General features: G+C 33.5%; 1 protein-coding gene and 1 long non-coding RNA gene across 2 annotated transcripts; one reads left to right on the plus strand and one right to left on the minus strand.

Moving 5' to 3' along the window:
• The first annotated feature begins 4,295 nt into the window (after positions 1-4,295).
• On the plus strand, positions 4,296-6,100 carry LOC127702467 (uncharacterized). Its single transcript, XR_007982436.1, has 3 exons — positions 4,296-4,416; positions 5,210-5,314; positions 5,727-6,100. It is a non-coding gene; the product is annotated as an uncharacterized LOC127702467 (long non-coding RNA).
• A 2,330-nt stretch (positions 6,101-8,430) lies between these two features.
• LOC127703020 (ganglioside-induced differentiation-associated protein 1-like) lies at positions 8,431-14,886 on the minus strand. The gene is made up of 5 exons (XM_052207399.1): positions 14,818-14,886; positions 13,283-13,475; positions 11,856-12,026; positions 10,534-10,731; positions 8,431-9,095 (listed from the first exon to the last, which is right to left on the minus strand). The coding sequence occupies exons 1-5, from the start codon at positions 14,872-14,874 to the stop codon at positions 8,755-8,757; spliced, it is 960 nt and encodes a 319-aa protein (XP_052063359.1). The 5' UTR covers positions 14,875-14,886; the 3' UTR covers positions 8,431-8,754.
• Positions 14,887-16,746: the final 1,860 nt, after the last annotated feature.

Raw genomic sequence — 16,746 nt, forward strand, 5'->3', positions numbered from 1 at the left:
TCATGAAATCGCAAATGATAAAGAGAAAAACTTTTAATGACACAATTATTTGCATTTTACACATTTATAGATTTATTTCACAAAATGGATGCATATATATGGAAGTTTATTCAGATGCAGTTCAGCAAAGTCTTTCTAAATGTATACTCATTTTCATTTAAATCCAAAATACTATACAATTACTCTGTCGCAAAGATTTCGCCATATTTTACATTTTTGTCCAGCAACCAACTAAAAATAACTTTACCTGTGACGTTGTACCTTTGTTCTAACGTCCAACAAGAATACGTCAAGATTATGACGTTACATCTTCCCGCCATCCGGGCTATCTTTCCCTCACTACGACGGAAAGACCAGCAAGAAAATTCTGAGAAGCAGTCTTTTCAAAAGAAATCAAAGAAATGAAAATGGATTGTGTCTATTTTCCGGATATTTACAGTATTACATCTGTTTCGCACAGAACGTAAGTTTTTATATTGAAAATGTTCGGAGATTTTATATAGTTTCACTAGGAATCTACCTTTCGTTTACTTTTAACGGTCCGCTTTATTTTTTTCCAAGGCCTACTTTTATGTGGAAGGTTATAATATTTTATCTAATTGTTATTATTTAATAAATTTAATCAATTAATTGCTAAAGTCACATAACCATGCCTAATGGTTTGAACACAAACACAATTTCTGAACACCATATTAGTGAGATCGTCTTCAAAAGTAAAGTAAGTTTTTCACTTGGTGTCAAGCATGATTAATATTTTTTCCAGAATTGATGTTTTTGCTACAATAAGTGAGTCCCTTGAGGTCAACTTCAATTCGGAAACTGCAGATTTCCCCAGACAACAAATAAAAAGCATCATGCACAGGATGATGGCATACAGACAGAATATGGGTAGGACTAGGTTATTTTTAGAGGTGAAAAATATCAAAATTTAAGCAAAATATATTTCGACTTAAAAGAAACCGAGACATGATAACATAAAACTCCTCCATAGGTATACACTTCAGCGCTTTTACATATAACAGAGTACAATTTAAAAGCAGTGTTTTTTTTTATGTAAACATAACCGAATCGTTCTTTCGACTAGCACTTCCGAGGTAATGGCCTTAATCAAATTTTTTAAAATTAATTCAAATTAAACGTTCTGAATGTCCATTGTTTCTTATTTGTAATTCGATATTTAACTTTAAAGTTTTTTTTTTTATTAATTTTATATCAATAAATTCTGAGTGACACAACAACTGGTTAAAAGGGATATGCATGTTGTTTCTAGCACATTCACTTGAGTGACGTGGATAATTTTTCTTTTTCTAGAGTTTCCAGAAATAAACAAGTTGTTTTATCTACTGTCTGAGATGGTGTTGGGTATTGTTGGAGCACATGAGACCGCTAGCGAAAGTAGTAAGAAGTCCATTGCTGAAAGAATCCAGAACAAATTCGTAAAAATGGTTTCAGCATCTGACAGTATTCTGCCAATACCAACGTAAGTTGTTTGATTTGGATAATACAAACAGTGTATACATGTTTTCAGGTATCCACTGTTTAAAAGGTTCCGTTACACAAAAAGGATGATTAAAATAGGTATCAATTCATGGCACAAAATCGCTATACGCACATGTAAAAAAGCAAAAAAACAGTGCTTTCATTGCTGTTCTTCATCTAAATGTCACAATAAGGCCTTTGGCATAGAGCTAAAACTCTCATCTCACTGCAAGTTCAAGACGGTCTCTAGCACCAGTTTATAGTGGAACTCTTTGCTAAATGTTTAGCACACATGTCGTTAAACAAGACAAAAAACAAGTTATTTCTTCTTGCAAAGATCATCTATATGCATATACAAATTTCATACAAACGTGTAGAGTTCTTCAAATAAACAAAAGTGTTGACCAGCATGCGCTTTGTAACAAAAATAAGATTTGTAAATTCATAATATGTGGCATATTTTCAGATTTGATCAGATACAAACCGAAGACTACTATACAAAAGTTGATGAAATGAATAAACTAATGAGAGCCCACGCTTACTTTTACAAAGAACTTCAACGACAACAAGAGGTAATTTTTTACAGCACAAACCACAAGTGTGATAACATATTTTGTAATTTTGTAGTTCAATTTAATTATTTTCAAGTGATGTATTCCAAAATTGTAATATATTTTGATAATTCTAATATTGCTCGGGTGACTTTTACTGAATTATGTTTGGAAGGCCAAAAATACAGCTTCTGTTTTTTTCCTGATACTATTTGTAAAATAATGTACATTTTTCCTATACTCTATAATCTTTAGTCTTTTTCCAGCAGTTTATTAGAAAATGAAGTGTGTTATGCTTTCAACTAAATATATTTATTAAAATTGTTTTACATTTAAAGATGTGTTGGATTGCTGACAGTAAGGTACAGAAGTACGAATTATGCCTGAAGACGGCCGAGATGTCACGAAACCACCTGGCGGACAAGCTATCTAATAAAAACCTGAAATCCCGAGATGACAGCATTAAACAGTTACAGACGACACTAAATGATAAAAAGAAGAAAGCAGCCGAAACAGCCAAGAGATACCAAACTTTGCTGACAAAAGAGAAAATGACGAGAAATGCTTTGAGATTGGTTAGTTTAGCAGAACAAATTAAGAGTCGATATAACTTTAATGTGTTCAAAATTTTTTAATCGTTTTATGAGGAGTTTATCTAGAGTCCATTATCGATCGAAGAACATAATGGTAGTAACAGTTTGTACAATTTAAGAAAAGTGATATAATAACTGAGAAATGGTTTATTGGTTCATGCGATTCGACTAAATGTTTCCATGATTCCCACTGTTAGAGCACAAATCAACCATTTTTATCGATTTGCATTGAACACCAATCAACAATTTCTCAGTATGTGCTCAATTGTTTTATTGAATGAAAACAAACTTTAGGTAAAGAAAACCACTTGTTTAAATTGAAAACTAATATAATATATACATGGTGTAGAATAAATCCAAAATCTGCGGAAAATAATATATTTATACTTTAACTTGTATAGTTAAATACACGCGGATTATCATTGTTTCTGATCTTTTTGATGTTAATTAACATATTTTGTTTTTAATTCTTTTTAATATTATTTCAATATTATATATATTATCTAGCTTGAAAGTGACCTATTGGACGATATAAGGTTCAACTTAGCAGATCGTATACACAGTGGGTTGTTGTCTATGAAATATATTTTAGCAGCACACACCAACAAGTAAGTTATTTTAGCAAAATTCAGTGGACCACTCCGCCATTCCCCTTCCCCTTTTTGAAAAACCTGAATCCGCCTCTGTTTAAGCGCGACCTTGAACAATAAAAAGGTTCAATTTCTTTTACCATGATGGCGTTTTATTTCCAAAAATATGATAATATTAATCAAACGTGGTCGAGAAAAAAATAATTAAACGCTGCAATTTATCTAATGTTATTTGCAAGTAAATTCGAAATTAATGATTTTTCCGGTAAGCAAACCAATATCAAAGAAAAGAAAAGGAATAAAAGCAGCTAGACAGTTTTTTAATATACAAGTATATCAATTACCAGGTACATATAAAAGTTCCCTGGTTAACTTTCTTTTGTCTTGTAGACTCTATGAAGCACTTCCACACATTGACGACTTTGACTGCAGATTGGCTGCAGAATCAATTATAGAAAAACTTAGCTCCAAATACCAGTTCAGTTCACCACAGGTAAATTCAAACAATATTATTCAGTGTAGCTTTTGGTATTTGTCTCACATTTTCCATCGGTAGTCTATCCTGATTTAAGTTATCATTTAATTTCACAAAAGTCTATCCTGATTAAAGTTATCATTTAATTTCACAAAAGTGATTTTTTCCCTCACATGTGTTAACATTGCACATGCTCTGTATCAAAACCAAGTAGCGAAACTTTCAAAACTATTCCAAAATTATTCCAGCCTAGGTGTCCAAATTCTTCTTTGTCGTGTGGTAAACAAAAAAAATATATATTGGAAGTTTTTTTAAAGTTTCCCTGGAAAACTGGAAAAGTATTTAAATCTATTGTAATTTGACTGACAGGGGATGAATGGTATAAGTAAATGAGACAGCAGCTTAACTGCACAAAAACAACAGAAAAGATGGTCAGTGTGTTCAACAAAAAACACACAAGTAAAAAATAACAAACTTGAAAATAAACTTGTTGTTCAATATGTATATACATAAAAAACTGTCACCTAAATATCGATCTCTTGATACATATTTTTTGTTAGTCCTGGTTGCAATATTGATTATTTCAAGGATTTTCATGTAGGAATTTCACATTGCAAACGGATTTAAAGCCAAACTTCCAGATATACAATATGTTAACTACAAATCAGCCATACAGATAACGAAGGAACAACCATCAGAGCTGTCAAAAGAACAACGCAATAACAATAGTAAGTCAGTGAACTGTTTATAACGATTATTCTAATTGAATAACGCCACAAACTTCAGGGCTTCAGTATCATGGGCGGATCCAGAAATTTTCATAAGAGTGGGCCCATTGACTGCCTAAGAGGGGGGCCACGCTCCAGTCATGCTTCAATGATTCCCTTTAAAATCAACCAAATTTTTCCCACAAAAAGGGGGGCTCGGGCCCCCTGCCCCCCCCCCCCCCCACCCCCCCCCCCCCCCTAAATCCGCCTCTGGGATTATCTGAAACTGTATATACAAGCATATAGACAGGTTGTTAATGAATTATTTTAGTTTCCGAAATGAGACCAACGTATTGGATAAGAAGTTTTTTTTTATTGAGATTAAATCTCCTAGTTCACTGTACATGTAATATATACATTATTTTGAAGAATAGTTTGTATGCGTCGTGTTTCTGTTAAGTTTGTCATGTGTAATTTACTTAACGGAACTGTATTCGTGGTCCAACTTTTTTATTTTCTTTTACAGAAAAAGGATTTTTATAATAGCCATTGTCTTCGCAAAAATACTTTATATTAGTGTCTATTGGGAAGGCAACCGGTATTCGAAGACTTCTATCGTCGGTCCAGTTCTTTAACATTTCAGAACAAATCTCTCTCAAAAAAAAGCAACATAAGTACAATATTCTGAAGAAATCAGAAGGTTTCATAAACCAAAATTGCCATCTACGCTTACAACAACTACCCTATGCCTGTGCTACAGTTGGCCACTTTTAATGATTAAATCTAATAACGTTCCCAATATTTCATTTTGCAGACGTCAGTTGCCAAGACAACCAGTTCAATTTTTTAAGCAACACTTATGTGAAAACAAAAGACTTGTCCGAGAAAACCAACGAGTGCTTTGTCAAAATTAAAGAAGGTAAATACATAATTCATTACGAGGGTTTTGAACAAGGTCTGGACAGAACACGCAATTTTAATGATTTAAAAGCTTCAGACGATAATACCATATCGTGGTAACATTATAGAATTATAACCTTATAACAATGTTGTGTTCATTAATTGCATAAATAAAACTGCAACCCAACAACACAAAACAATCAAAAGAATAATATAACTATAATATATATGTGGGTGGTTTAAACACATTAATTAGAAGAAGAAGATACCAAATTAATTATAAAGAATCAAGAATCAAAGTCCAGATGATAGTGTTTGTCATTTTGTTTTATATAAAATTACACTACTTTCGTTTTCATAAAGTATTTTTAATTTTATCAGTTTTAGGAATGCAGATGGAAAATAATTAACTCGACCAATGTTTTTTTCAGGGATGATCGTTAAGTTGAAGGTCGCTACAGACGAGTCAGAAGTTGCCTTTGGGTGGTATAAGACAAACCCGTGTCATCAAAAGAGATGGGGATTCTTCCGCAAATCTACAGAAAACATGAAGTAACTAAAACATAAACATTGAGGAGAACGATGTAGACTTTTTTAAAATGATTACAACTTCATTTTTCATTATTGAGTTGTGGGAGTACGTGTGTATCGGTATGTGTGATTGAGTGAGAGAATGAGTGTTAGAGAGGGAGTTTGTGTGTCTTTGTATGTGAGAGAATGTTTGTGCAAGTTAGATTGAAAGTGTCTAATATGTAATGAATTTTTTTGAGAGAGTGTGTATATGCATGACATGGGAAAAATGAGAGGAGAGGGTTGAGGTATATGTGTTGCATGTCATTGTTCCAAGTATGTGAGTTTAAAGCAGCTATTTATTAAATAAATATTTTTATGAATAGTCTTATTTATTATTTCTGAATTATACTCGCAGTTCTCCTACCAATCGATTCTTTTCTTTTTGAAAAATTCTTGTTTTCAAAAATACACAAGTTCTGTTGAAACTTATATATTAAAATAAGGAGAAGTGGTACACATGTATGATTGCCAATATTTGTATCGAGCCAGACTTTTATTCGACTGGTAAATACATATAACATGTCAGCATACATGTAGTGTATCTTAGAAAAATACTGAATCTTGGACTGATATTCATATTTTTTTAATGTTACTGCAAAAGACCGACAGATACTATTTGAGTGACACGTCTGGTTGACATTTCATAGCTTGTTTGGGACAACTTTAATGGATGTGCCATCTTGAGGAATGTGTATTTCTCAGTATGCGCATGTTTGATGTGACGTCTTGGATTTCAATGAACATTATATCTTCAATACTAAACAAAATTTTATACGACCGCAAAATGTTTGCGTTCGTATAATGATATCATGTTGTCAGCGCCGTCGTCGTCCCAAGACATTTGGTTTCCAGACAAAAACCTCAGTATAAGAGTATGGATCTCTATGAAATTGTACCACAAGGTTCCATACCTCAAAAGAAAGGATGGGATATATTTTTGGGGTTATGGCCCAAACCGTTTAGGAATAAGGAGCCAAAAAGGGGCACACAAAACTAGGATTTTTATGTTTCCGAACAATAACTTGTGTATAAGTCTATGGTTCTCTATGAAATTGTACAACAAGGTTCCACACTTCAAAAGGAAGGTTAGGAATGATTTTGGGGGTTATGGCCTTAACCGTTTGGGACAAAGGATCAAATCAATACTTTTTTAAATATTTTGTATAAATTGCTTATTTCTTGAGCAATTTCAATGGGGTTTAATTCAGTCTTGAATTCTTTGGGCTCTTTAATATGCCGAATCTAACCGTGTAATTTAGAATTTTGATTTTGGGCCCGGTTTTCAAATTGGGCCACATTAAGGTCCAAAGGGTCCAAAATTAAACGTATCAATGCAGTGTCCATACTTGCCCCAATTGTTCAGGGTTCGACCTCTGCGGTCGTATCTAGCTGGAACCAGCGAGCATTTTATGGGCATTTATATAGATAAAATTAATATGTAGAAACATTTTACTTAAATCTATCATAAACATTCCGCCAGTAGGAACTTGATAATAAGTGGTGTTATGCATCCAGTTGTTTTGGGTAATATTATGTATAAAGCTAACACTATTAGGAGTTTACCTTCAATTCTTTCTTTTTGTCCCAATTGACTTCCTGCTACAGTTTAATTAAAAATTTTATAAAAAAAAACAATATGTCTACTATAAAGAGGAAATTATAATGATTTTTGTTCAATCACTGTGTGCGGTTTTATAAGGGAGGGATAAACATCCAATGTGTCAGGGGGATAAAAAAACACATGCATTTGTTATATAAAAAATGCGCCAATAAGCACCTGAGATCACCCTCAGTTTTTGGTTGGGTTCGTGTTGCTCAGTCTTTAGTTTTTCTATGTTGTGTCTTGTGGATTGTTGTTTGTCTTATGGTCTTTCCCCCTTTTTTAACCATGGCGTTGTCCGATTATTTTCGACTTATGAGTTTGAATCTTTTGCCTCTGTTTTCCCTTAAGAATTGGATTTTGAGAAGCTCTATAACCTTTGACGGATAATTTGATTATGTCATCACTACAAAGACGCCTTTTAATAATCTAAAGGACTATGGGTAATCTCATTGTTCATACACCAAAATGAATACAACGTTACGTCATTGGTTGAATTTCCTTTGTTTAGGACGTTTTAATAAACCAATCACAACGTTTTGGTGTACGCTTTTGAAAATATTACCCAGAATGCATTAGATTCTGAAACGTCGAATTGAGAATGAAAAGCTAGCTAGTCTTAATTTGTGTTCTGCTTTTTACTGGCAATTTATTTGTCTTGTTCGGTTACTGTGTCTGGATTTCGATTCTGGTTCCCTCTGTAAGAAAGATATTTCAAATGTCCTATACATTTGTCTATTTATTGATTTATTAACAATGTGGTTTATGAGATAGAAATTACGTTGACTTGTTATGGACGATACGGTTAACTCATGAAGGGCGAATTGCCTTTTTTAGAAACAATATTAATCATATTAATAAAGATTTATCGATATCACTTTTCAAGCATAAAGCTTATTTTGAAATCAATATATGTATTGATAGTTGGCCAAGATGACGTTTTGTTACCACCAATACATGTATACCTTTTAATTTTATTCATATGTAGTAAATACTATCACAATAATCTATCACATAGATTCCATTTACAATTCTGTCACCTTTAGTAGAAATATAAATTAAGACCACGACCGAAAAAGCAAGAACTTAAAATTGGACTCTCAAAATCATATACTGCATTTTTGAATTTAAACGGACGCTCAAAATCATATGCTGCATATTTGAATTCAAACAGACGCCCAAAAGCATATACTGCATATTTGAATTTAAACGGACGCTCAAAATCATATACTGCATATTTAAATTGAAATGGTCGCTCAAAATCATATACTGCATAATTAAATTTATTATTTTTTTACAATTGAATTTATAATTTCTGACTTATTCTTCATGAACCAGACTCCTAATCCAATTGCTAAACCCAGAGCAGCCACATAAGGCACTGCTGCCTTAATTTTATTATATATGAACATTGAGATCAACTTCTTAACTTCGGTCCTTAATAACTGGACGGACTGTCTATGACCAATTCTCTGAAAGTAATCGTATAACAATGGCCTCTTTGTTTCACAGAAATATCTGCCTTCAAGTCCCAACATCACCATTCTGTCCATGAACACAACAAGTAAAATGTCGGCTGCGTTAAAATCTGGACCCGTCAACCAAAACTCGTCTCCCTTTACAGTATCTGTTAAAATGTACAAATAATAAAAACGATAGATCATTCATGTATGTCTAGAATAACGGCGGATAATTATGCAATAAAATTGAGAATGGAAATGGGGAATGTGTCAAAGAGACAACAACCCGACCATAGAGCAGAAAACATCCGAAGGCCACCAATGGGTCTTCATGTCAGCGAGAAACTCCCGCACCCGGAGGCGTCCTTCAGCTGGCCCCTAAACAAATATGTATACTAGTTCAGTGATAATGGACGTCATACTAAACTCCAAATTATACACAGAAAACTAAAACCCTTTTTTAATAGATTGAAACTTTATATATGAATATCGTGCACACGAGATTTTGTAGGAGTTGTATATCGCTAATTGGTGAATTTTTGCGTACAATCCGAATGAAAGGCGAGCTTGAACATGTGGCTCATATTCCGAGTCTGATGAACATTTTGTTACGCTGCACACAATTTAACTTCCAAAATAATATATTAAAAACCGATATACAATTGTTGAATATTTCCATCATCACGAATACTTTCTTGTGAATGGTTTTTTAAGGAATGAAAGACCACCTTTGCCAATTAAAGAGTTCAGTTCAGGTATAGTCTCTCGCCAGCTTGGATCGCAAATGACTGCAAATAATTAGTCCACTTTTGTACTAAAAAATAGCAAAGAGATAGGGCCAATAAATTAATTCATGGCCCTAATTCCAAAAGAGAATTTGGTTTTAGTTAGGAATATCCTTATTATTAATTTTTAGAGATAGTTTCTCCAAAATTGTAAAAAAAAATATAAAAAATTGCAGATTTCAGGGGCGGATCCAGCCATTTTTAAAAGGGGGTCCAACCATATGTCCCCATTCAAAAGCATTGATCGTCAAAAAGAAGGGGGTTCCAAATATATTCCGGGGAAATTGGTCCTACCTCTTTTGATGCAGAATTGCATTTCTTGTGCATGTGGGACTTTTTATTTAAATTAATATACTCGTCCGGTTTTATCTCATGGTAGTAACTTAAAAAAAACAAAAAACAAAAACAGAAGTCTGTCAATCAAGAAAGGATATCCCCGCCCAGCAATAGTTTTAGTATATTGAAGTGATAAATTCGATCATGTTAAACCGGGATTATATTAATTTATGCACAGCCTTCGGTAGTGTTCTATAACCGTGTAAAATTTCATCAATATTTGTCTAGAAAAGAGGGACGAAAGATACTAGAGGGACAGTCAAACTCATAGATCGAAAACAAACTGACAACGCCATGGCCTTCTAGCTGTTTAGGAGGATGCGCGCTGATAAGGTATATGGAAAGTCGGACAGATGGTCGAACGGACGGAACGGATGGGTTATTCCTAGCTATAAAATTGCAGGGGTATAAAAAAAATTTTATTTCAACAAATTTTGTAATCATAGTATACATTTTTGTACTAAGGTATTTTTATTTTACTTACTTTTACTTTTCCTCAAACATTCCTCTAAATGATCACATTTCTGTTCGATTTCTTCTAAACATTGCACAACCAATTCTTTGTTAGCAGCGTCTGCAAAGAATTTTCTCGACTTTTCTGCTTTTGCGATATAAGAATCTCTTAAATCTGGATATTTCAGAGCTGCCTCTTCCAAACTGTTCACATTTTTCTTGGAGGAACCTAAAAGGGTTCTTTCATTATTTTCTATTTAGAACGATTTATTTAAAATATTTCAAACAAAACAAGATAAGTATACCCAAAGTAACTTAGACTATATTAAGTTATGATTAAATTTCTGGATTGACAGTTTAAACCCCATTATAGATATAAAAGGTCCGGATTACTTTTGAGTTCCTGTTGGGAAACAAAAAGATTATGTGACTCAGTAGTAGGCGGGGCTTATTTCAACAAACGGTTAGCAGTGGTTTTACGTTATAAAAACAACACGGTGTTGAGGAAAAATCTTAAAGGTTTCAACAGATGAAGAAATTGATGGTGAACGATTGAAATAAATTCATAAAACACATTTAAAGCTAACAAGTTGTTATTGTTGGCATTTGTTTTTGTATAGACCAATGGAAGTAGGTTCTTAATACTAACGGTATTGAAGACTTGACTTTGATAGGCCACTAGTTTAAATACCACATGTTAAGATTAATTCGTTACATAGTGTGCTTGTGACCTAATACGATATATATGGGGTCAGTAAATTGCATATGGGGATTCGAGCTTCGCTCTTATCCCATATGGAATTTACTGACCCCATATCGCTCTCACCCCTTATGGAATTTACTGACCCTATATATATCGCATTAGGTCACTAGCACACTATGTAACTAATAATATAAGTTATAATCCAAGTTGATACAATATTTCAGGGTTTGCATTTCCTATCGTGATTTCCTTGATAGAAGAATCAGCTAACAAGGATTCTATTGAACCAAAGTTTCTAAACAGTAAAGATGAAGTCGTCTCTTCGAAATCCAAACGGACGGAGTCATTTATTTATTTTTGGTTGACCTTGAAGAAAAGTCTTCTGAAAAGACGACCCCGGATATGTTTTTTTTTTTTTTGTCGAAACCACAATAACGCAGGACTTTCAAAAGTCATAAATACTGGGTTCATCAACCAGTTTCAAATGGAAAGTACTTGTGCACTGGTAAGAATTTAACAGTAAACTTTAGTTGTTCAATTGGGTTAATCGGAACTGCTTTTACTTTAGCCGCGATTTCATACTTTTGACCTTAACTTTGCTACTTTTTAACAATTTAGTAAAATGATATTAATAGAAACTGAAAAAATACCTTTCAAATGTTTAAAGTAACTTTTGGGCACTTTAACACCGGAAGTAGACAATTCAGGATTAAAAAACAACCCAAATGTGGTGATCTCTATTCTAATTGCACCAATAAACTGACGCAGCCTTTGTACTTCTTTTCCCACTGGTGTGCTTAGACCAGGTACCAATATTGGCCCTGGAAAAACATGCAGAAATAAAATCAATAGTATATGGTTTTAAAAACAAAATAGAATCACTATAAGGATGTTCGCTACCGTTGTTTTTGACTTTTGTCAGATATTCGGAATCCTATGGTTTTATCCATGTCATTAAAATTTTACCCGCTAACCCCCACTTTTCTTTTCATATTTTTTTCACATGTATATAGTTTAAAAAGCCATTTTTGAAAATCAGAAAAAAAATCCTTTTTTTACCATATTTTTCTAAAGAAAAAAGGTGCCAATGTCAAATGTTTGAAAAGTCTAGAAAGAATCATTTCCCGCCAAATTTTCATTTGCTTATTATACCAAAAACAAGAACACGTCCCTTTCATTTTTTTCTGCTTTCTAAGTTCTATTATTTATATAATTTCAATTTATAACAGTCTTTTAAAAAGCTTGTTATTTTAAAACAGAGTAGCTAACATCCTTAAACACCTTTACGATATACAGGACTACATGCATGTGTTAGTGTTATTTGACCCAGATATAGGCAAAGAGGAGGTTTGTTAATTTCTAGTGCATTTCAATCAAATTATATCTTGGAATACCAGAAAAGGAAATAAATTTTATATTGATGCACTCAGTGGCGGATCCAGAACTTTTTGAAAGGGGGTGGGGGGCGCTGACTGACCTAAGGGGGACCCGCTCCAGTCACGCTTCAGTGATTCCCTATATAATCAACCAAATTTTTCCCACGAAAAGGAGGGCCCTTCATACATGTTCAGGACGAGAACAAATTAACAATACATCCAAAAGGTTTGTGATGTAATAAGGGTCGACCGATTTAAAGGGCGGGAAATTTGGACTGCCACTAAAAAAATGAGGATAAATTGGATAGGGACTGAAGTTTAGCTTTGCAGGCAGCAAGCCACCAACGGACCCTTAAAAAGATGTTGCAAGGGTTTTCAGCGTGTAGAAAGCGTGGTACTCTCTCTACACGAGGCATCAGATTTAATGTCCCAAATTCTGTCCGGACATGGCTGCAAGTTTATACTTCCCACACAACCAAACAGACGCCCCACATTAGCAAGGGTTTTACTGCCGGTCGGAAAAATACCAAGTGAAAATATTTCTATTCACCTTTGCAGTAGTATAATATATACGGGTACCGTACATGAACATCCCGAAAAGTTTGTACTAAGTATTCATCATCATTTTTATTTTACTTTGACTTTGTTATTCTTTATACTTTATATGTTAAGTGTTTTTTACACTTGCTGAATTTACGTACCCGATTTAATTTCTTCGTCTATGTAGTCGATGATTTTCTCCGACTCCACTACAATTTTTTCTCCATCTTTTAACAATGGAACTTGTCCTAGTGGGTTCATTTTCATATATTCCGGTGTTTTTTGTTCTCCTGCATGGATATTTATAACCTTTCTGTTGAATTGACATCCTTTTTCAAATAAGGCCAACAATGCCTACAATTACAAAAAAAAATGGTAGACAACAGGACAAGGTTCAAGGAATTTTAATTCATAACCGTCCATATTTTGCCAGGCGAGAGTCTATTTTCAGATTTCGTAATTGACCCTGTAATTAGAAATCCATTCTGTAAGTTGTCTCCCTATTGGAGGGACATACATTTACATTGTCAATGTGTAGTTAGCGGAAAAAGCAAATTTATGTGAGCGTAACGTATGGTATACCTTTTAGTTTTTCATTTCATTCAAAGTTTTGAAAAGCTAAAAAGAGTTTTAATATCAGTTACTTATTTTTTCATGAAAAATTAGATAAAATGTTGGAGTGTCACTTTCGAATTATCACGCTTTTTGTGGAAAAAGTCCATTTTGTCTGATAAAGAACGAGGTTATAATTAATAAAGGGAAACCATTTGTGTGCTAAAAAAAAACCATTTTAATACAAGAATCAAATCGGATATAACAGTTGTAGGGGCGACAGATTTCTTTTGTTGAAAATTACGGGATACATAACTGTGCCTTGATGCTGCAAGTATTCATATCCTTTTTTCTTGTTCACCAAATCTTCTTTTCCCCACGCGTTGATGCTCAAACCTGTCTCACTTCATGCTTGCCAACCATGAATGTTGATTGATTGAATGTCATTCGTTCATAGTCCAGTAGCAAATATTTCATGCATATTAATTCAAGACGAGGTCAAATTATCAATAAATTCAGTCGGAAGTTTCATTGAAATGTGTTGGACAGGGACGAATGAGGTAGAAAAACGACTGCCTATGGAAAAAAATTATAACGAGGGGGGGGGGGGGGGGGGGGGGGGGGGGGCTGTTGCCTAGCAAAAGTTGGCCTAAGGATCCTCAACCAGTTGTTGCAAAGTATCTTTGACGTTCAGAAAGAGAGCGACACTTTCCTTTCATGAGGTTCAACTGATTATTCCTGTAACATATGACTTAGCATTCTTATTCTATTTTTAACGTTTTTATGCTAATATATATATTCATTTTTGATGTTTTCTTAATGCGAATTAAGTCCAATCGGAATATGTTAAATTTCTTGAGCTCTTTCCGACGGAACAAAATAGCTGCAATGGACTCGGATGGCACATTAGCAAAACAGCAAATAGAAAAAGTCAAAATCTAACATAGAGCAATATAAGTAAAATACAATATAAAAAATAAATAAACATGACCCCAAGGCCAGTCATATATTATTTTATATTTTATCATGATGAATACTGACCGAGCGTGGCTGCGTGTTTATGCAGTTGCACAACGAAATAGACGCTTTACTTTTTTAAGTGTGTCTTAACCACTAATCATATTTCCCTAGCTGCGTTATTTACCTTTTGTGAATAGTAAGATCCATGGAAGTAATATAACGTAAATCGGTTGTCAGACATCTTGAATTTATATATACACAGGACGTGGGCGATAAACTTTTGTTTACCCTCTTTACATTAGGTCAAAGCGTAATCAACATCATGAATATTATAGAGCGCGAAAACTCTTCGTAAATAATCCATTACAATAAGGTTATTAAAAGAAATAATAATAGATTAAATACATTTTGAAAGAATGTTTATAAGGTAAACGATCTAGCAACATTTGAAAACAGGAAAAAGGACGAACAGTGGTTGTTATAATTAATTTCTCTGGTCAGTATAAAAAGTAAAGTATACTTCTTAACAACTTTTATGCATGGATCTAGAAATTTGAAAAGGAAGAGTGCTCTGTAAACTGGACCCCTGTTGTGTTCACTTATCGCTACACTAACGTAATTTTACTATATGGTATTAATTATTTGATAATTTATTTTTATCAAATTTGTTATAATTTATGTGTTAAGTAATACGTATTATTTAGTTTAATTAATATGTTTCTGACAACACTATCAAGTTTTCACATTTTGATAATACATGTATGATGATAATTATAAGTATGCATCAATTACATATAATTCAGGAGCCTCTGGCCTTTGTTAGTCTTGTATGTTTTTTTAATTTTAGTTCATTTATATGTTTTGGAGTTTAGTGTGACGTCCATTTTCACTGAACTAGCACACAATTTTATTTAGGGGCTAGCTGAGGACCATTTCCGGGTGCGGGATTTTCTCGCTGCATTGAAGACCCATTAGTCGCCTTCGGCTGTTGTCTGCTCTTTGGTCGGGTTGTTGTCTCGTTGACATATTCCCCATTTCCATTCTCAATTTTAATTATATTTTTTATATATATTTGACATGCATGAGGGTCTGGATGGTGGGTCCTTCATTTTTGTATTCTTTAATTTTTTATGTCATTTTTTCTATTCTTGATTTTTTTAGGTAATTTTTCTCTATTCTTTATTTTTTTTGCCTATTGTTCTCTATTTTTTATATAAGCACTTAATCATAATCTTTTCTTTATGTTTTTGCCATATTTTTCTCTATTTTTCACATTTTTGGCCCATTATTCTCTATTCTGTAATCAGATCATCAATTAATTAAATTTACTAGTACTTCAGTAATGACGTGCAGTCCGGCATCATGATCAAAATGTAAAATCGAGAGAGTTAAGAATGGACGGGTTGTTTATAAAAAATGTGCTAAAGTTTAATGTGCTATTTCTGTAATTATTTCTATTGAACGCTTTAATGTGCCTTTTTCTTTGCTGTTTTTTTTTCGTACGTTCTTTTATGTACGCGGTGTTTTTTACACAGATCATCCGATAGGTATTATAAAGTACAAGAAAAACTAGTTTAACCCCTCCACCTGTTTAAGTGCCTATCCAAAATCATGAATCTCGTCAGTGCTCGTCTCTTTGTTTTATTTTTGTCAGTTTATGAAATTAAGTGTCGATGGAAGATCTTTGATAGGCTTTGATGAATTGTCACAAATAATAACCTTTTCTGTATATAAAAGATGCGGATCTACATTAAGGACACTTGTATGTGCAAGAATAAAATATTTTTGGCCCATCATTTAAGGCTTCTGTTCAAAGCTTGTCTCCAGTCAGAAGCCTGTAATTCAGTGGTTGTCGTTGGTTCCTGTTTGTCATATTTTATTTTCCTTTGTTGTTATACACCCGTATAAGGAGAGGTATGCTGTTTTACCCACTGTTTGTCTGTATGTCCGTCTGCCCAACGAAATTTCCGTAGCATTTGTCTCAGGAACTAGAAACCAGAGTTTCATGAAACTTTTTATTTGTTTCATGGGCATACCATACCGTGTGATGCGTTTTCAGATTAGTCGTTCATCAACTTCCTGTTAATCGTCATATTGATATATTCTTACACAT

This window comes from Mytilus californianus, unplaced genomic scaffold (assembly GCF_021869535.1).
Source record: "Mytilus californianus isolate M0D057914Y unplaced genomic scaffold, xbMytCali1.0.p SCAF_5, whole genome shotgun sequence".
Lineage (NCBI taxonomy): Eukaryota > Metazoa > Mollusca > Bivalvia > Mytilida > Mytilidae > Mytilus > Mytilus californianus.